This window comes from Nelusetta ayraudi, unplaced genomic scaffold, assembly GCF_046127955.1.
Source record: "Nelusetta ayraudi isolate G7.1 ecotype Tasmania unplaced genomic scaffold, CSIRO-AGI_Nayr_v1 ptg000004l, whole genome shotgun sequence".
In the NCBI taxonomy this organism is placed as follows: domain Eukaryota; kingdom Metazoa; phylum Chordata; class Actinopteri; order Tetraodontiformes; family Monacanthidae; genus Nelusetta; species Nelusetta ayraudi.
This window is the reverse complement of record NW_027466054.1, coordinates 11,401,280-11,422,712: the sequence shown is the minus strand read 5'-3', so window position 1 is coordinate 11,422,712 and position 21,433 is coordinate 11,401,280. Positions and strand designations below refer to the sequence as shown.

General features: G+C 42.4%; 2 protein-coding genes and 1 long non-coding RNA gene across 3 annotated transcripts; 1 reads left to right on the top strand and 2 right to left on the bottom strand.

Annotated features, from left to right (window-relative positions):
- Positions 1-71: 71 nt before the first annotated feature.
- Positions 72-13,142, bottom strand: foxk1 (forkhead box K1). The gene is made up of 9 exons (XM_076034818.1): positions 12,468-13,142; positions 8,947-9,162; positions 5,081-5,282; positions 4,853-4,999; positions 3,881-4,074; positions 3,425-3,597; positions 2,775-3,041; positions 2,031-2,198; positions 72-1,872 (listed from the first exon to the last, which is right to left on the bottom strand). The coding sequence occupies exons 1-9, from the start codon at positions 12,917-12,919 to the stop codon at positions 1,646-1,648; spliced, it is 2,046 nt and encodes a 681-aa protein (XP_075890933.1). The 5' UTR covers positions 12,920-13,142; the 3' UTR covers positions 72-1,645.
- Positions 11,365-15,347, top strand: LOC142893895 (uncharacterized). The gene is made up of 2 exons (XR_012927758.1): positions 11,365-12,099; positions 12,421-15,347. It is a non-coding gene; the product is annotated as an uncharacterized LOC142893895 (long non-coding RNA).
- A 1,089-nt stretch (positions 15,348-16,436) lies between these two features.
- Positions 16,437-20,988, bottom strand: LOC142893870 (cytochrome P450 3A40-like). Its single transcript, XM_076034830.1, has 13 exons — positions 20,848-20,988; positions 20,433-20,526; positions 19,827-19,879; positions 19,642-19,741; positions 19,452-19,565; positions 19,121-19,209; positions 18,862-19,010; positions 18,609-18,736; positions 18,453-18,522; positions 18,206-18,366; positions 17,431-17,657; positions 17,185-17,347; positions 16,437-16,871 (listed from the first exon to the last, which is right to left on the bottom strand). The coding sequence occupies exons 1-13, from the start codon at positions 20,913-20,915 to the stop codon at positions 16,794-16,796; spliced, it is 1,494 nt and encodes a 497-aa protein (XP_075890945.1). The 5' UTR covers positions 20,916-20,988; the 3' UTR covers positions 16,437-16,793.
- Between the last annotated feature and the right edge of the window lie 445 nt (positions 20,989-21,433).

Below are 21,433 nucleotides of genomic sequence, written 5' to 3'. Positions count from 1 at the left end.
TGTATACGTATATATATACATATACATATATACATATACATATATATACATATATATTTTTTTTTAGTCTGTTGTTCTGTTGGGATTGTCGTTTTAAAACAAAAAGGGAAAAGGAAAAGGACAAAAAAAGCGTGACCAGACTCGGAACAATCAGATTTGGTCTGAGCGAATTGCAGCCGAGCGGAGCTTCTCAAGCGCCGCCCGCTGGCTGAACATCAGTAAACGCTGAACCAAAACGTTACATGAACTCAGAACGTTGTTTTCTTAAAATGTCAAAACAGAAGAAAAAAAACAACATTTGGATTAATATGCGCATGTCAAACACCACACTTGAACCTCTTTACCACAAGGGCCTTGCGCTCCCACGGAGCCCATTCGTGGGACGAGTAGCGACTCTACAGTCTTCTGGGATTGTTGCCTTCAGCTTCCCACCCTTCGCAACCCCCACACACACTACTGTTCAACTTTTAAACTTTTTTTTTTTGTGTTTTTGTCATCAAAAACCTTCTCAACAATAAATAAAGCCCAGTGCAGCTTGAAAAAAAAAAAGAAAAAAAAAGAAGAAGAGGGCTTTGGCTACATTTTCCACTTTTGTGTTTTCAGGGCAACACATTCCTTGCAAGTGTTTCACAATAAGATCCTCGTTGCGATAATGAAGTGCTGCCGCTGAAACCCTCATTATCAGCTCTTATTTCAAAATGGGCACAGAAAAAGTCGGGACTTTGAGAAATGCTGGCCGAGCGTTCTCACGGAATCGTTACCCTGCGAGCGCGTTCTCTCTCTATCTCCCCCTAGAGGTCAGGGGAGAAAGTGTGACACCACACCTGCTGCTCAGTTAAACTGCAGGGTGCGTTTCTTTTTTTTTTTTTTTTTTTAATTAATTTTTGCTCACCGGTCGCATGAATCCAGCTTTGCTAATCAACAACCTATTAAAAAAAGAAAAGAAAAAAAAGAGCTCATTCTGTTGCATAAAAATCAAACCTACTGCAGCTCAACACACCAGACTGGACCAGATGAGCTAAACTGGATACCCCAAACCCCTGACCCTGCAGCACCCTCTACTGGAGACACGGTCCCTGGCTGTGAGCGGAGGAGGAGGAGGAGGAAGAAGAGATGGAGGCTGGGTCTTTGGCCTGCTGAGAGTGGCTGACGATGTCTCTGCTCCACCAATCAGAGGAAAGGCTCGTCGGCGGGGCAAAAGTAGTGCTGAAAAAAATCTGCATAATGCTCTCGTACGTCCTCGGTTGTTTCGCAGTGAATCGGGGGGGTTGGAGAGGGATTACATTACTTGACTGTAAAGTAAAGCTGAAAACAGTCTAAGAAGTTTGTTTTGTTTCATTTTCACATTCAGAACATATTTGAAAGTTTTTTCTCTCTCTTTTTTAAATCATATATTGGACCAACGTGTGTTTCTTCCAAATGAATTCCCTTCTGTGGAGAAATGCTGTGTAGGCTTTTTCTTTTTTCTTGGCCCATGTCGGCCTGCAGTCATATAGCGCGGCATCGCTGTGTAATTGCTGGGTATAAAAGGCCAAGCAGTTAGTGGACGACAGGGAGGCTGTCCATCAGGTACCTGGCGAGAGGCCCCCCCCTGCCCCCGACCCCTCCCCTTACCCCACTTTCCTTTTTTTTTTTTTTTTTTTTTTTACTTCCCGTGGCTCTGCGACGACACGGTGACGATGACGGGCTGCTGGGCCGGCGCCGCTGGATGCTGAGCGCTCTCAGTGCCGCCCTCGAGCTCCACCTTCGGCCGCTTGGCCTGCGGTTCGCCCGCCGGCTCCGACAAGTTCTCTGAGCCGGGCTGTCGGCCCACCAGCACCGGCGAGGAGCTGGAGGCCTGAGCTGCCAGGATCTGAAGAGGACTGTTCAGGCCTGGGAGACAGGAGGGAGAGAGGAAGAGGGTCAACACACGTTAGTCTCTCTCTCTCTCTCTGTCTCTCTCTCTCTCGTAAAATTAAATAAAGTATAATAAAACAAAGTCAAATCACATAAGTATTCAGTCTACTCTGTGTGACTGCTGCTGATCTCACCTGATGCATTAGCGAGGTTTGCCTCGGCAGTGGAAGTGTGTCTGCCGTTTTGGGTGACAGGACGAACGGGGAGTTGATGTAAACCGAGGGCGAGGCTCCTTCTCTCGCCGCCCTGCGCCGTGCTGCTGTCCGCCATCTGGATCACTCGCTCCCGGTTCAGCTGCACATCTGAACACACAGACAGACAGACAGACAGACAGACAGACATTTCAATAATGTGAAACCACAAATCAAATTACAGCAACATGTAGTGCAACAGAGAAGAAAAAATTCTATGAATTAAAAATAAAAATAAAATAAACTATTTAAGGAGTAAGAAAGGAAGGAAATTTTTACACCTATAAGGACAGTTCTATTTATATTTAAATTACAATGACAATATAAATAAGTGTTTTTTGCACCTTAATGTAAATGTTAATGATTGAGAATTGTTTATTTTATTGAGTACAGATATATACTGTATCAGAAACTCGACTTCAGGTTTTAAAAACATCATTGTGTGTTGAAACGTTCACATTCCTGTTACAGTCCAATGGGAAAAACTAGTACACACAGGGCTTTATTTCGATTACTTCTATTTCTATGTCCATGTTGTGTCTTTCTGATCTCTATTTAATCTTGCATGAGGACAAAATAAGACAAGGTGCAGGTCTGTTCACTGACCAAAGAGAATCTATTAAACAGACAAGAAGATGAGTCACAAGCCAGAATTATTTATTGCATTCAAAAAACCTTCAAAAATACCTCTGAGGTCACTGCCGGCCTCCGCCGCTCCGCCAACAGGGGGCGTGCTGTATCCGTTGGGGGTGCTAGAAGTCAGGGGGTTGCTGGTGACCACCCGCACCATGGTGACGGAGGGCTGGGGGGCGCTCTGGAGCAAGTGCAGGGGCTGGACTTGGCCGATGCCGCCGCCACCAGGGACCAGAGCGAGGGCCTTCCCCGGGCCGGAGGAGAAGATGGCGGGCAGGGGCGGCGCCGCCATGATGACGGGCTGGGCGCTGACGGGAGAACCTGCGACCAACCATTGATTGGATCATTACAATCACAATATTTTGTGATTCCTGTCACAAAATAAATGTATCTATTTTATTTATTTTTATTATGATACAGGCCTATGTGTATTTACAATGATTGCATTTTCTATTATATGGGCAAATGTATAGTTGGTTTGTCTGCTGTACGTCAAAATTATTGTGGGTCTTTGTTTAATTTTAGTTTAGTGTTGTGTTTTGGGGGGGAAATGTATGTTTTCAGTAATTGAAAATGAAAATAAAATCTTATAAAAAAGAAGAGAAACAACTTCCACCTGCGCTTGCCCTGTTTTTTGTGTGTGTGTGTGTGTGTGTGTGTGTGTGTGTGTGTGTGTGTGTGTGTGTTTGTTAGTGCAGACGCACCTGGGGCACTCTGGGAGTACCTGTACTCAGGCACAGACGCCAGCTTGCTAGCCAGCTGCTCGTGGTGGTCGTGTGGGATGGGAGAGCCCTCCCTGCTCAGACACTCGGGGGTCTGCAGGCCGCTGGACGGAGGCGACAGCAGCCCCTGGTGGGTGGGGGAGGCAGGTGCACTCCTGCGTCGGAGAAAAAACAGTCGAAGGAAGAAAATAAGTCAATAAATGAGTGTGACTGTATGACGGAGGTGTCAGTCAACAGCGGCACTCCTGCACCATCCTGGACGCTGTCGCTACACAGACTGACCTAGAGGTGAACTTACTTTGTTCTATCCAATCAAATGATAGCCGGGGATAGAAGCAGAGAGAAGGAGGAGAGAGGGTTAAACCTTGTCCAATCACGACGAGCTCGCGCCCAGGTGCTCCCTCACCCGCACCCCACCACCGCAGGAAGTGAGCTCACCTGGAGGACAGAGGTCCGAACGGCGTCCTGAAGCAGGCCACGCCTCTCTGCCGCCGCTTCCTGAAGGCCTGCTCAACCAGTTTGCTCTCAGAGGCAGAATCCACGCGCCAAAAACTGCCCTTGCCCGGCTCGTCCTGGGAGCGGGCCACTTTCAGGAAGTAGCGGTTCAGGGACAGGTTGTGCCTGATCGAGTTCTGGGGAGGAGGCAGACGCACAATCAGAGATGTGCAGACAAAGTCACTGTGTCGGTCGGCAAAGAGGGTCATGAAGAAAGCAAAGTGAACTGAATCACTTTTGGATGAGTGGGGCCGTATCAAATATTCAGTTTATTTCTGTCTGACATTCTAAAACAGAAATGCATTCTGTTTTACACTGCTTTTTTAAACTTTCTATGCTAATTGTACATTAAAATATAATGAAGTTGGTTGATTGTCAGCGAGTCAGTTGTAAGAAGGTGGTTTGTCTCAATAAAACCATCTAGATGGAACAGAGATGTAGAGTCACTTTCTTTCCCAGATTGCACTGAGAATACACACACACACACACACACACACACACACACACACACACACACACACACACACACACACACACACACACACACACACACACACACACAGCAATAATGGAGGATAACTGCAGAACATGATGCTGAATGTGGCTTGTGAGTTGTGTGGTATGTGCCTATTTTACTGTTTTGTTATAGTTATGTTTTACACGTATTTATTGCTAATTTAATTTACCGTACGCACTGAAGGAAGGCACTTTTAAATGTTGTTGTACTTCATTATATAACGACAACAAAGGAATTCAATTCAATTCAGCTGTGAGATCTACACTGACGCAATCATCGAGTATTTCGGCATATTTCGCTACATTAGGATCACAAGATTACAAAAAAAAAAAAAAAAATCACAACAGTCAAGCAGTCCCTCATTGAGGGTCACTCGGGTTCGGATGGGCAGCTCCTACCTGCCAGCCCTTGTCGGCGGTGCGGTAGTAGGGATAGTGTTTGGTGATGTGGGCGTAGATGCCGCTGAGCGTCAGCTGCTTGTCCGGAGCGGACGAGATGGCCTGGACGATCAGCTGCGCGTAGGAGTAGGGCGGCTTGGACTCGTCCTGCACGGACACCGGACGTTAGCATAGAACACTTTGAACATCACGCACCGTTTCTCCGAGGCCTCAGCAGGGGGTCTCCACCTTGGGGCTGTCTCCCCCGGCCGACTCCCCCCGCTGCTCGCTCCCGCCGCCGGCCCTGTGCTCCGCGATGCTTCGCCTCTGCTCCGAGACGGCCTTGGCGGCGAACTCGGCCGCTAGCTGCAGGTCGGAGGTCACGTTGCGCCCGTAGCGATAGCCCGACGAGCCGGCCCCTCGCGGACTGGCGGGACAGGAGTTGGGAACACTGGAGGAGGGAGAGGGAGAGAGGGAGAGAGAGTGAGAGAGAATTATCTGTGAAGTCTGCATTTGAAAGGAACGTTCAGAAGCACCACAACAAGAAAAGCAGATTTATTTCAGAAATTTCTTAAGAAATGACATTTTTCACTGCAACCAACATCACAACACATTTTTATGCGGCACAGTATTTTTCAATTTGGGGTAAATGCACTTGGTCTAACAAAGTTGAATTATTTAGAAACACAAAAGACGCATTTACAACTGAATAGACAACAATATGTTTTTGTAGTGATATCACACCAACTTTAAAAAGAGACGTACATTCATTATTATTATCTACAGTATATTGGGAACGTAATCGAGGTCAGCCAGTCACTTTTCTGTGATACAGATGATAAAGCATGCAGATGAAAGTTCGAGCAAGCTCTTGTAGCTGCACTGTAAGAATAAAGCATGCTTTGCATTCACCTTGGAACAAATAGATTCAAGATTCAAAAACTTTTTGCACCAGGTGCAGTGAAATGCAAAATATAATAAGTATAAAAAAAACATACACTATCAGTTAAAAGTTTGGACACACTATCTTATCGAATGCACTGTTTTTTCTTTATCTTTCGTACATTCGACACTGCAGATCGATACTGAAGACATATATATGACAACAAATATACGCTAAATAATAATATGCTTTTTATGAAGAGTGACTATTTTGAAGAATATAAAACGTGTTTATTGTTTGCAACTTAATTCCACGTGTGTTCAGACGTAGTTCTGATGCCTTCAGTGAGAAACTGCAATGTCAATGGTCATGAGAATGAAAAAAAAGACAAGCAATTCATAGGGTGTGTCCAAACGTTTGACTGGAAGTGTATGAATATAAAATAAGTTGTGGAAAAATCCACACAACAAAAGTGAATCATGTCCTGAGCTGCCTGCAGCAGAGGGACAGTTTTTCCCCCCCTCACTGCACTCAAGAACACAGCTTGTGCCAAGAAAAACAGATCCTGGAGCTCACATACTACGAGTTCAAAACACAAAGCGATCAATGAGCGGCGATACTCCAAAGCGCGTTAATCATTAGCCGGCTTTTATCGGAGCGTGTTCGCAGGCTGACCGGGGGCGGGGGGGGGAGACACACTGACGGTTATATAACACACACCTGCTTCTGTTAGCAAAGTAAACACTGGTTCTGGGAGAGTCAGCATGCTTTGATTTGCGTTTGGCAACACAGGGCCAAAGAAACAGAGGCTGACACACAGACACAGAAAAACACACACACACACACACACACACACACACACACACACACACACACACACACACACACACACACACACACACACACACACACACACACACACACACACACACACACACACACACACTGTGTTTTTCAAGCAGGGGAATGAACACTGCATGTTCTGTGTGGAGAGGCTGTAAGCCGAGGACTGAAAACAAATCAAGCTAAACGACACTGGACATGAAATCACCCACAATGCAACGCTCATCCTAAACCCTAATCCTTAAAATTCATGAAAGGTTCCCTACGTGTGTGTTTCACAGCAGCCACTTCCTTCTGCATGTGTGCGTACCCAGTGCAAGTGCAGGGACAGATGCTGGTAGGGGCGAAGGAATGCCATAATACACAATGCCTTCAGGTTGCCAGACAGGAAAAGTCGGTGTTGGAACTGTGAGCACGTGCCTCTGCAACAACACCGCTCAGCTGCAAACACTGTGTGAGAGGAAAGTTGGTCCAACAATCGACTCCAGTGAGAGGAGGCAGACGTGTAAATGTCTTCATTCTGTGTGTGTGTGTGTGTGTGTGTGTGTGTGTGTGTGTGTGTGCGCGCGCGCGCGCGCGTGTGTCCACGTGCTTGCAAAAAGGAGCCAAGGTCTTAGACGGGAAGGGAAACAGGCTCCGAGAAGAGAGAGAGAAAAAAAGGAAACCACGAATGGACGGAAGAACGGCCGGCAGGCAAAACAATGTGCCCAGGAGCCAATCACGAGGCTCCGAGCTGAAGCCATTCCATATAAGGCAGAGCCCCGTACACAAGTAGACATTGGTGGGAGTGCTGGGCGCAGGGAGTAAGAGGGGCCAGCAGAGGGCGCAACACGGCGATGCCACGCTGCTGGTGGCACACGAGGCTTTGCGTTTGTGAAGCAGTGATTTTTCAGCAGTGCTCTGGTCTGAGTGGAGACCCTGCAGCAGCCGCCAGGAGGACAACACCAGAGGAAAAAGCTGCAGGTTTTCTTAAGGTTTAAATTGTGACACAAACAAAATCTTGTTTGTTTATGTTTTCAATTCACAAATCCATAAAACCCATAAAGGATTTAAGGCACGCAAAGACAAAAGATTTGTGTTTTTTTCCAAACAGGTTTTCAGCAGCTGCACAATTCAAATGTCCCACTTTTCTTCAGTCCGCATTTGATTCTTTCCCCCTGGTTTTCCAGTACAAATCTGCACATTGACTAGAATGGCACACTGGCTGGAGGTGCTCCTCTGCAAAACACCTGGGTGGCCAGTAGGAAATGGAAATAGGTGTGTTAACATGAGGCCTTCCTCAGCAATCATCCAGCTGTTTCTGTGGCGCAAGAGCTTTTCACCAACACGCCAAAAGCAAAAGCAATGCTGAAAACAATGTGTGGGTATTATTAAGTATTATGTAAGTATTATTATTATTATTATTATTATTATTATTATTATTATTATATTTTTGTATTTATAATTCTGAGGAAAAATCCCTGAGACGTCCTACAATGTCTCACGTACAAGACTTGCGACAGTAATTCAGCACCGTCTGCCGGAGACTCCGGACCCTCTGCTCCTTATAACTGTTCATATTTCTGTTGGTTCCAACATTCGTGCTGCAAGAATGAAAAAATATTTAAATATGTATTTCCCATTCATGTCTTTGTACTGACACATAGAGCTTGTTATGTTGTTCTTATTGACACTTTTGATGTACTGAGACTTTTTTTCTGTCACTGCTGATTGAATTAAATCCTTTCCTTGGTCATTCATCAATCTTTTGCTTTCAACACATATTGTCTTTTTTCCACCAAACAGCTTGGAGCTGGACCAGTGTAGCAACAGTGGTTACCGTCAATCATTTCTAAACTAACTCAGTCCATCTAGTGTGGATGGAATAAAAACAGCTCTTCTTAAGACTTGAAGTGAAGTACTGTTCAGTTACATAAACCAAAGAGATAAACCATAAATAACGTTTGGCGTCTGGAGCAGCCAAATAATCTGGAGCCTCACACGCAAACTCGTTTTCAGTCCCGACAAACAAAACCCCTGAATTTGAAAAAAAAATAAATAAATGTTCCGTCAATAACAAACTTTTAATTGAGACAGTAAATTATGGCTCTACATTGAAGTTTAACCACGGAGAGGAGAAAAAAAGATGAAAAAACACAAGATGACTCGAGGAAAACTGAAAGTCAGAAGCTGAAGTCAGAGAGCTCTTTGTTTCCCTGGGAGGATTAAGACACTCTGGACAAGTTCAAAGCTTATTAGAGCGACTGTTTGTTTAAGTACAAAGCCTAAACCATTCCACAATGGACCAAATATATATTTTTTTTAAATTCCAAATTGAGCACTACTAGAAACGTTTAGTGTTTTAACGTGTTCTATTTTTTGTGCAAGTCATTTTGTATTGCGTCTGTACCTGATGGTGCCAGTCGGAGAGGGCAGCGGCGAGCCGAACGCCCTGATGTGCTCCTCGTGCTGCTGCATGGTGGGAATGGTGATCTTGAGGGGGGAGATGTGGGGCAGCAGCATCCGAGGGGGAAGCGAGGGCTGCTCCCTCTCTTTGTGCTCCTCCGGCTCCAGCAGCGACATAAACTGGATCTTGATGACGGTGCTGGGAAAACGAAACACACACCTAGGGAGAGCAGGGAGGAGAGGAGGTGGAGCAGGTGGAGGAGAAGAGGTGGAGGAGGAGGAGGACCAAGGAAAAGACAAACATTACTGAAATACGTGAAATCATTGGTTGAAACCTTTGGGTCAGACATATTAATTTGGGCTACAAAGTCTTGGTAACTGAGTTGAAGAGTGCAGAAAAACAAAGTGAACTTTTAATGAGGAAAGCTGAGGGATCCAATCTTGATTTGCTGAGATGTTTTTAGAGAAATTGTCCATGTAGCAAAATAGATGGCAACAGCAAAAGTAGGACTGGTTTAAAATCAATAAGGGCAACACTTCTTTGATGTATTACACATCATGCAATAATATATGCAATTGCTTTGCTCGACTACAGGCAATTTACACCCATCAATTTAAAAACTGGCGCATAAAAGAAAAGACTCAAGACTTGAGTTTCTCAACAATATTCCTGTGAATAAACAGCAGTCGTACACACGGAGGCCACTCTTTGCAACCACGGCAAGATACATAAAGGCAACACTGTCGCTCTGTCCGGAAAATGTGATGCAAAACATATTATATATAATATGGACTTTATGAAAACGCAGCTCATGCGTGGCTAACTCTGGAGCAGAAATAAGAACACTCGTACAGAGAGAGAACTTCTTGTAGCTGGAGGACAAACACAGCCTGTGCATAGGAGAATTGTTGCTTTCCCCACCATTCATTTGGGTGTATTACAGCCTTAAAGGGAAAGACTCTGTTCAACAAGCTCACGTGACCTGTTGGAGGTGTTTCATTCTAGCCCCCCCCCCCCCCCGAGACTGAGCTCAGTGCCATCACAATAGATTCAGTGACGACTTGATGTTTCTGGCAGCATTACAAAGCGTAACACACATCGCAGCTTGATAGCATTAACATGTTTACAATGTATTATTTTGAAATGGGTTAGTCAAAAAACGTTTTGCCGTTGAACATGATTTAATGAACTGGAGAACAACACATCCTGAACACTTGTGAGAAAAATAATTGAAGGAATAATACAGTGATAGTCTTAGTTTGAATTGCGTGACTTTAAAGAAGACACTCAGCTACTTCCAGAATGGTGCGATGGAAATATCACTGATTTCAAAACGATGCCTTGTTGAAATCACGGTACACTATTAAACCAGTAATTTGGGAATGACTTATTCTCTCACTATACTGCTTATTTTATATTCCAGCAGGCAACTGACGGCCTGCTAAGGCGGAGCTTTGTTGCACTGAAGCATTCATGCTCTATAACAGTGTTTTTCAATCACCATGTAATGTCAGGTGTGAAAAATTATGCAATTTCACTTTTCACTCATTGTTCGAAAAAAAAAAAAAAAAAAAAAAACATTTTGGAGTGACTGTGCTTTAAAAAGAATGTGAGCCTATTTTCCTCCTTCAATTCCTCCCTTGATATCAGCTTTTGTATGCATGTAAACAGGCCCAGGTTTCACACTGCGTGAGTATAAATAAATTACGTTTTTTATTATTGTCATTATGAGGCTAAAAGTGTCCATTTACATTATATTTGGTTGGTGGTGTGCCATAGGATGTTTTCAATGTAGAAAACGTGCCATGGCTCAAAAAAGGTTGAAAAACAATGCTCTATAGCTAACATAGTGAATAAACAAAAGCGTCTTGAAATTGCAATGCATGTGGGTGTTGTACCCTGAGCTCTTGTTCTTTGTTTATGTAGTTTAGGTTTTACTATTAAAAAACATTGACTCATCAGAATTGTCAACTCTGGACTTGGCAAAAGCAACTGGACATGATTGGCAGCATCCAAATAATACAGTTTTATAAACTAAATGCAACAGGAGGATGCTAATGACTGAGAGAGAAAAAAAAACTAACATGACGTTTCAATTAGATATTTGATGTTTCCATCATAAGTACAGTTAGTCCTACGAAGAAAACCAGTTAAATAAAGGCCACGTTTATCTGTATATATTCCAGAACAGCTGAAAATGTTTTCAGCCAACGCTGTAATCCCTCCAGAGGCCTCTGCGCCGCAATGCATGTGGACATGTGTGCATCTGGCCTGGTATTAAATTGCAAGCCTTGTGTTTACTCCATGTGCTCCCTGCAATGAGGATGTCACGTCTGCCTTCACTTCCTGCCCACTGTTGGACACGCCCCTAAACAGTCCTGAGAGCCAATCAGCGGACAGAAAAGGCACCAGCCACTCAAACCTCCTCCCCCAGAGTTGCGTCCTGTGACTGACACGAAGAGTCAAAGCTCTGAGGATTTTTGGTGCCATTTCTGCTAAAATGCTAAAGTTTAGAAAATGGTTGGCCGACAAACGTTTCAACGAAGCAATAGTTTTGCTATTTTGTTTGTTTTTTCTTTTTACAATATAAACCTTTTCCAGCAAACTTAAACGCATGTCATGCAAATTTAACAAAGCTCGTCAAATGCAACAGTGCGTTGAACTGTCACAACGGCGTTTGTTTACAGTAGTGTTTACACGACAGCGACACATTGACGAAAACACGCTCGGGCCTGTAGTAATACAAAATAAAAACTGACAGCGCTATTTTTTTTGCAAGCGGCTGAGAAGTCACGAATTACTTTTCTGCAGCGTTCGTTGTGGAAAGCCCATAGTAATACGTCTTAAGAGCCAGTGACCGTTTCACCTTATGCTAGTTCGCTAGGCCAAAATGAAGCTAACACGGCTAGCGCTTAGCTAAAACTACCCACAAAAAAAGTTGCGGATTTTGAAAAGCTGTGTGTAACGTTTAATTAAAGGAGAAGCATTTGCCTCCAGACAGTGAATGGTTTATTTTAAGAGTACGCGGAGATAACTCATTAAAACAAACAATCAGAACAAACGCTGCCCGTTTTGATGTACTGTCCAGAAAAACTTTGTAAACCGCTCAGAACCTCTCGCTCTGGAGCAGAAAGGTGGATTTTCAAGACTAATCATGTACGTTTGTGTTAAATATAAGTATGTACATATAAATAAATAAATGCCAAGAACGCATTTCCGAACATTTTTAGCATAAGAAGTATGTATATACACAATTTGATTCAAACGCTTGTTGTTACTGAGTTCAATGATATATGCATATGGCTTTAGATGACACTCCGATGCTACTCGTCCATCATTGCAAAAAGCTAGCAAAGACGAGGGGGAAGTGAGGTAGTCATCATCATCATCATTATTATTATTATTATTATTATTATTATTATTATTATTATTATTATTATTATTATTATATGTGTATATTCATGTTACATTCACCAGGGTGAAACTACTAGCCAGTTCTGTCGCAGCCATGCTAAGGCACTCACTCTCTGGGAAGCTGCAGCGGCGGCGCTCCTCTCCGCTGAAACACCCCGTCCACGAACACGCCATTCTTGCCCAGGCAGCGCAGCGAGAAGCCGTTGGCCTCGTCGTAGGTGAGCTGCAGGTGTCGCCGCGAGATGAAGCTCGAGTGGCCCATATTGATGTCCACCGAGCCGTGGGACGAGTTCCGGCCTATGGTAACCGTCCTCTGGCGCATGACAAACTCAAAGTCCCGGCCCTCCAGCCTGGCGAGGGCCTGCTGGGGAGGACCGGCGAGGCGCACGGGAAGGATCCTGGCGTCGGCAGCGGCGTCCATCATCATCATCGGCGGAGCCAGGACGGCCACCGAGGGCTGGTGGTAGGGGTGCGAGGTCACCGACACTCGCACCGGACTGCACGGTGCCGACTGCAGGGCCAGTAGCGCTCTTGCTCCGGTGTCGTCCCGGTAGTCTGCCATGTTGTTTCGGAGGGTCACACACACACACACACACACTCACTCACTCAGACTTCACTTGTAGCACACACAGATTTGCAACGTGAGAGTTTTCAGCCAGGGGACTTGTTCGCTCCGTGACTGACGGAACAACATGGAGTCCGGCTCGGAGGAAGAACCGGATCGGAGTGAGTGATGGCCGGGACTGGATCGGCGCCGTAAGTCTGCTACTGGAGAGCACGTTTGCCCACTTAACTGTGCATATGTACAGGTGTCAACAGTCGTGCTTTGCATTAATTCATAATAAATAACCAACCAAAAAAATAAAATAAAATAAAAAACATTATAAAAAAAAAAAAAAAAAAAGTATGTACACTAGTAATGCAAATAGCATCAGAATTTTGAAATATCTGAGTAAAAAAAAAAAATCTTTCCCCCAATGAACACGTTACATTTTATTTGTGGACAACATATAGGATATTTGAGACAGCTAGTTAACCTGTGAGTTAATGTTAAAAATAAATATTGGAACCAAAACAGTGTTGAGTGACCTTTATGGGGGGAGATAGATTACCACAGCAAGAGCAGCGGGGCGGAAATATCAGTGGTTTCGAAATTATGAGATCTTCAGACACACACACACACACACACACACACACACACACACACACACACACACACACACACATTCCAACATTGCAAACTGTTTGTCATCAGCAGGCCACAGTGAGATGTTTTAAATAAATGCGAAATGTGATTGAATGACTGTTGGTTAATTGCATCTCATCCAAATATTGTGCTCTACGTTGCAACCCAGGAGGCGAACGTGCAAAGACTACTCATTGGGAGTAGCTGTTTTCAGGGCTAACTGACCTGACATGAACGCCCTACCTGGACTGGAGATCGTGACGTCACACTAGAGCCACCGGCTTGCACACTGGCAATACTGCCCTGCACGATGGAGCAATCAGTTAACCATTAAATGGGTATGTCCGTTGGATTTTGAGCAAATTCATATCACAATTGATTATGAAATATTTACAATATGGAATGGTACTCTTGCTAACTCGTTAACTTTTTTCTTCTTTTTTTTTTTTTTTAACAGAGGCTTCCAGACTGTAAAAACACATCTTGCATAACCTTGCCTGTGTTCAGCGGACGCGAGTATTGAAAAGAGAGAAGAAGTGCAGAATTTAACTATTTCAAAGGAAGACTAAGACTTCACTTTTTTTTCTCCGGCAAAAGAACACGTGGTGTCTGCTCTCTGTAGCTGGTTTGCCCACCTCAGATTTTTTTTCTTTCCTTTTTTATCTCTACCCTCTGTTTATAAACATGGAAAGAACAAGGTGGGTTCAAAACCTGGAATCCGACGTTTCCAGGAGCGGGAGCCACGTCGACTTTGAAAGGACATCTCATGACATGGATGACGCCATCCACACGAGGGCGCCACCAAGAAAGATTTTAAAGATGTTGAAACGAAACCGAATACAAATAACTTTTATTTTATTTTATTTTATTTTAATTATTATTATTCTTTTTTTTAGAGTTGCTTGACTTTTACGTCAAAACGTCTTGGCACGCTGGCTGGTTCAATGCTGTGTGATTTATGTTCTTAGCTAGACTGTGTTAACTAAAGCCGATTCTTTCGAAAATTCAGTACTGTACGTCATTCGAAATCTAAGATTGTTTTTCCACGCTAGTTCAACCGTCTCTGAATTGATTTGTCGTTTTTCAAAACGACAAAGAGGAGTGGAAAGCAGTGCGAGTATCAGTAATTTTTTTTTTTTTTTTTTTTAAAGAACAACAACAAAGAGTGGAGGTCTCTCCAAAATCAACCAAACAGAATTATATGATGAAAATGTCATGGAAAGCAATTTTGAAAAAGATAAACAGTGCAAAAGCTAGTTTTATTATTAACATTATACATGTGTTTTTACAATTTAATGTTATTTATTCAATAGCATACATGTCAGTGAGAAGAATTTATTTTAATCCCACATTTTCTTCTTGTTTTTCTTATATTTTTAGTAAAATATATGTCACAAGCAAAAATATAATTTAGAATTTTTTTTGTTGTTGATGAAACTGAATTTTCTGTCAGTAACTGTCAGTGATCAGCTAATTCAACTGGAACCCAGTTAGAGCTACAGAAGGCTATGAAAATAAGACCAAATAATATTTAGGATTGACCCACTGCATTAATCAAAAATATAATTTATCGACACAAGCTGTGCAAATTAACCATTCACTCTCCAAAAAAAGGGTAATAGGAATAGGAGTTGGGAACAAAAATAGAAGAAATTGATGCAACGTAATCTGGTTGCCTTTTGACTTTAGAACCTCGCCACCAACTTCAGTTGAATTGCTCTTTTTGGAGCCAGCAGGCCCTGGACATTTTTTTGCTTGAGAAAGGTCTATGACCGAAACGTCACAATAAAAAGTTTCCAAGTTGGCCACGTGTGTGGGAATTCTTTCTTTGTCTAGTGATTTTATCTTACCAAAATTGTGAATGTAAATTTATTCCCTTTCGTCCTTTCCATTTGGACCATTAAGGGAAAGAACAACAGACCAATTGAAGAGACTCAAAAGTCAATATGTACATTTGTTTCTAATATTTATTTGACAAAAGGCCCTGACATATAATAATAATAGTAATGTAATGTAATAGATCTTTTTTTTTTTTTTTAACCAAATCAGGTTGACTTTACAAAAAAATGTACACATTTAAACGTGTACGAGGTGAGAGTACATACAGGTTAATCGGCCACAATGTCGGGCAAACAGCTCTCAGGTAGCACAGAGGCCAAAGTCTTAACTGAACTTTAAACATGTTTTTTATCTTATCACACTAGTTCAAACAGTTCTTATATTAGATTTCTCAAGCAACAGCAGTGTGTGAAAGCTCATGGCTGATATAGTAATTCATGATTGGCTGCACTCTGCTCCAATTAACACCATGACATTCATATTCAGGGTCATTTCCGTCTACTATTTACAGTAATGAAAATGTGTCTTCAATCTATAACTTGGCTCTAAACATGAATTTTCATTAGAAATATGGCACTCTGATAATTGATTTATTTTTATTTTTAAATATATAGTTATATAGGTTAATGAATGACCAGTTTAACACAGATAAAGCATGATAGACGATGGGTAATATTATGTTGACTAAACACAAGAGTGTCCTTATGATGTTTCTTTGGCTGGGTGATAAATCTTTTCTCATTTGAAAAAGCTAAAACTATGTCGATGTTTCCCATTAATAACACCTGTCCTCAAGATGTGGGGCATCTGCTTTTTCATTCAACAGTAATCATTACTGTATAGGAGAGATTGTGAAGATGACTGTAGCAGACACAACAACAGCTCATATCAGTCAGGAAGTCAACATGATTGAAACAATGATTGAAGCGAAAACACTGGCTTCTGTTATACAAAATACAAAAAGGTACGCTTATAAAATGCTCCAAAGACACAGTGCTCAATGACTGACACATTAAAACAAATGTCAACCAGAACCCAGATATAGGTGCTGTGTAAACGGTGTCAGGACCAACAGTCATAAAACAGGAGAGGTGCACTGCTGGTGAGGCAAAGTTTACCATCAGTGTCATTACATAAGACAGTGTTCAGATTTGTCCACAGCGACACTCAAACTGTTTAATTTTGAAATACAAAAATTAAATGTTTACATGTTCTGAAACTGGGATTTGAAGCATATTCTTGCTGTTGCAATGGTAGAAGTGGTAAACCCTGACAAGCTCACAGTCGAATACTCTGAAGTGTAGTAGTACATCTCTCTGACACAATGGACATTGATGACAGTGTGTGAGTAAAGAATGGCTTTAAATGGTAGAAGAAATTGGTACAAGAAAATCTGGCTGCCTTTAGGACTTTAGGACCTGGGGACCAACTTCAGTTGAATTGGTCTTTTTGGAGCCAGCAGGCCCTGAACATCAAACTCAAGGGGAATCTGGAATGAAATTTAAATAAGAGAAACAAGTTTGAAACAACATCAACAGTACATAAACCTTAGCCTCATTATACCAAGCTACATATAACCAGCTGAAAAACAGATGACAGAATTTCATGAAAAGGGCAGATCATTTTTTAGATGCTGTTTGACATATAAACAGCAACACAATGAAATGTATTGCTTTGAAAGGTTATTGACTTTGATTGTGAACAGTCTTGGCTGTCCAAGTGCTATTATATAACCTTGTCAGACATGTGACAGCATGCAGTATTAACGCAGTATTAAATGCTGTGTAAGGTTCACGTCTCACCTCAGTCTCCTTACACACAGAAAAGCTGTAGCGCTGCAGGGTCTCCACGATGGCAAGTTTCATCATCACCAAAGCAAATCGCATTCCAATACAGTTCCTTGGGCCGGACCCAAAAGGCATGTAGGTGTATGGATCAATTTTGTCCTTGTTCTGCTTGTTAAACCTGAAAACCCACGCACAATGTATTAACAAGAAAGATAGAGCAATTAACTGACAGATGTGGTGAACCAAAAACCAGTTGTATACCTTTCAGGCTTGAACTCCTCAGGATTGGGCCACAAACTTGGGTCTTTGTGCATGGGCCACGTTGGCACCATGACAACCATGCCTTTTGGAATTACAAGGCCATTTATCTCAATATTTTCCTTGGCCACACGCTCCAGACGTGAAGCAATTGGGTACAGCCGCAGGGACTCGTTGATGACGGCATCTAGATACTCCATCTCCATCATTGTCTGGTAGTCAACTGGAGCCTTCACAAACATACACAACACAACTTAGATGAGTGCTGTGAGTGTGTTTGTGTTATTAATGCCACAACACACAGAAGAAAAACAGCATCAAGCTGTATTTTTGCAAAATCAATCCTGTCACCTGTCATAAATTATTGTCAAGCAACTAATCTGCTGTGGAAGCCAACGCCACATCTCTTAGGGTAGGAGTCGGAGGATCTCAGACCGAAGGAAACTGATATAAATTGAATATATAGTTTCCATTTATATTGTTTCTCTGTGTTGGTATCTCAATCTCATTCATTTTTTACAGATGTATGGCATTAGCAGCCTTTAAAACTAAGTAAAGTCGAATCAAGAATAGCCAACATTAAAACAATGTTTGCAGCTTGTCAGCAATGTGTGCACAATGGACAAGAAAGAATCAGCTAACAGAAAAACGCAAATTGCTGGGTGGTTGAATCACTTTAACTCAAATTGTGCTTCACTCACAAACCTCTTTTACATTATACAGACAAGACAGGAAGAGCATCAGCGGACCAAAAATGTAGCTTAGTGCTTCAGTTTACCTTGTTTGGGAAAGTGGCATCAATCTCATCCTGCAGCTTCTTCATGACAAGAGGAGTTCTTGCCAGATTATAAGACAAGAAAGAGAGAGAACTGCTGCTTGTCTCGTAGCCAGCAAAGATGAAAATCATTGCTTGAGAGAGGATCTCATGATCGCTCAGACCTGGAGATAGAGAGCAAGGAGAAATTATGACATTTAGTTTAAATATATGCTGCATATACTGTAAATGGCCACCATTTCATTGTCACCTTTCTCAGCACCACTGCTGTTATTGTTTTTCTGGGAGTCAATCATCAGCTGAAGGAAGTCCACTCGACCCTAGAAAAAATGATGACAGACATATTGATATTGAGGTTTTCAAATCAACAGAAAAACCTGCGTGGGCACACACATATTGGCTTTACCTGTTGCTTGCTTGTTACTCGAGCAGACTTGATCTTCTGCAGCGCCGCATAAAAGAAGTCAGTGACAGATTTAGGAAAAAAGGAAAACTCCATTTTCTCAAAAACAGGTCCAAGGAAGGGGAAGAAAGCTGTAAATAAACAGAAACAGAGTAGCAGAAACCTGAAACAGCTCTGAACACACCATATGAGGAACAAATAAAAACAGCTGACCTATACTACATACAAGGAATAATAAATACAATAGGGGACTAACCGACAGCCACTAAGAGAGGACTTAGGAGGTCAAACTTCAACATCTTCTTGATGTTGGTGACGAATGGATCTGAGGGGTTGTTGAGTGAGTCGATATCTACACTGAAGGCTGTGCTGGTCACCACATCCATGCTGTAAGGTCCAAAGAACCTAGAAGACACACAAACACAATAGATGAGCTCGATGGATGGATCAAAGAATCCACTCAGCTTTTATAAATAGAAAAGTTCTCATTTGCTCTCAATTTGTTGTATTCTTACTCCTTCAGCTCCAATGGCAAGTCCTTGTCTGCCTTCTTTTTCATGTTGCTGATCAGGTTAGCCGAGTGTCGCTTCATGATGCCAAACATCTGAAACAGAGACATGACAGAGATCTGAACATCTGAAAAAACTCCCATCCACAGGCTGGATACTACTGCCAGAAATAAGGTAAAAAGAGAAGGTAAAAGAAGGTAAAGATTTGTATTGAAATTTGAAAAAGTGATAGGTAATGAAAAAATGATAAACTAGTAGAAAATGTGAGAACCTCAGGCAGACAGGCAGTCAGTTTAATAAAAAGCATTAGAAGATGAAGAGGTGAGGTATTCAGTACCTCCTTCAGGCGTCCTGAGGTGAAGGAGGGAGAGAGGACACTGCGGATTCTCTTCCATTGGTCGTCCTCAGCAATGGACACGGCATCATACAGTGGCCCATTAAGACGGAAGTTCTAGGACAAGGTTAGGGCTGGTCAGCAACAATTAAAACCTGTTATGGACAGTGAGTATTATGGGGAGTGTGCATACTCTGCGATTGGTGAAGAAGGAGTAGCACTCCTTCACCAGAACGGTCTTTATCATGGCAGGATCGGTGATGCACAGGACAGGCTGACGGCCATCAAAAATGCTGAAGGTGAAAATAGTGCAAGGGGGTGTGAACAAAAAAAAAAGAATTGTCATGGAATCACAGACACACACAGACAAAGACGTACCCCCAGATGTTTCCGTATTTCTTGAAGCATTCTTCATCGAATTTGAAGAATCCCTGAGAAAGACAATTAATTTGAATGTAAACTGTACAATGTCCTGAAGAGTAGTCCAGTAGTAGATAGAGTACAGCTTGACATGGTGGCAATATTTCTACATAAACAAATTAGATAATGTAAGGGCCAGTGATAGAGATATGATGATGATATAGTGATAATGATAGCATTAACAGCAGTATTGCCGTTAATCATGTCATAAAGCTCTGACCCAATAGTTTCATTAATGATTTTCTTCATTAAATAACATAAATCCTCAACATGGAATAAGATAAAGGATATTTTGCATTTGGAACATCCACTTACGTTCCTGGAATATCTGAAGGGTGTAATATTTTAAAGGAATGTCCTAAAATCAACCAATACAATCAACAGTCTTCCAGATAGCTCAATTTAGCGACAGAGTTGAAACAACTTTTCAGAAACTGTGAAACAGTGTAGTGACTCTATCAAGTTTACAGGTTAAAACAAGACAGGTGTACACCTGTGTATAGGCACTATCTACTCCTTGACATGTCAGTCAAGTTTGCCAAAACACGCTACACAGCAACGCACCTTGCGATATGCCAGCATGGTTCCAAAAAGCGGGACTGGCTTTGGACCAGGAACTCCCATTTTCTTAAAAACTCCATAGGGCCAGTAGGCATACCTGCGTGAAAGCATGGAGGGGATGTCTTTTAGTTGTCACACGCATGCATGCACGCATTCACATGATTCTTTAGCTCTTTTGGACTCTGCTATGGCACTCTTTAATTTTACATTATTCCAACAGGTTCGCTCAAACTCTTAACCTAACCCTACTTCTTATCTTCCCTATACACTTCAACACTCTGCCTAGTGTCCTTGCTTTGTGTGGTCGAAACCTCTTTCAACTCTCACACTGCTGTCTATTTAAACAAGAGCACACACACACACACGCACACGCACACAATTCAACAAAAACTACCCAGTACAATCTCTAAATACTTACACAAATAACAGTGTGATGAGAGCAATCAGGAGGGTCCAGGTCTCGGCAGACAAGTAGAAGAAGTCCATCTTTGCTCCTTTCCTCTAATGCAGCGTCTAGTCACCGCCAAAGCCTTTTATAACCTACAGACCTGTTGTTGAGTGGCTGAACCCAGCAGTGTGTCAGAGTTGAACCAATGGCAGACCAGTCAAGCAAGGTTAATTATTGATCACTGAGATATAGGTGCATTACTAATTGTTAATTAGACTTGCAACGCAACTATGGACTAAATAAAAAAAAATACTGCAATCTTCTGCTGCTGCACAAATGACCATGTGTGTATGTAACTGCAAATATTTCAGTGTTTTGTCGGATGGCCACTGACCTTTTTCTCATTCATCATCACTCCCTGACCCTGCGCACGTTCAGATCCAAATATTCTGCGTCATCAATGAACAATTACGTTTGCTCAACGGAAGGACAAGTCCCAACTTGTCTGATTCATGCCCTCTGGTTCCAATAGAATAAAACTGTAATCGATGACAAAGACAAAATCCCTGCTCACATTTATGGCAGGATTCCTAGAAACCGACACAGGAAATTACAC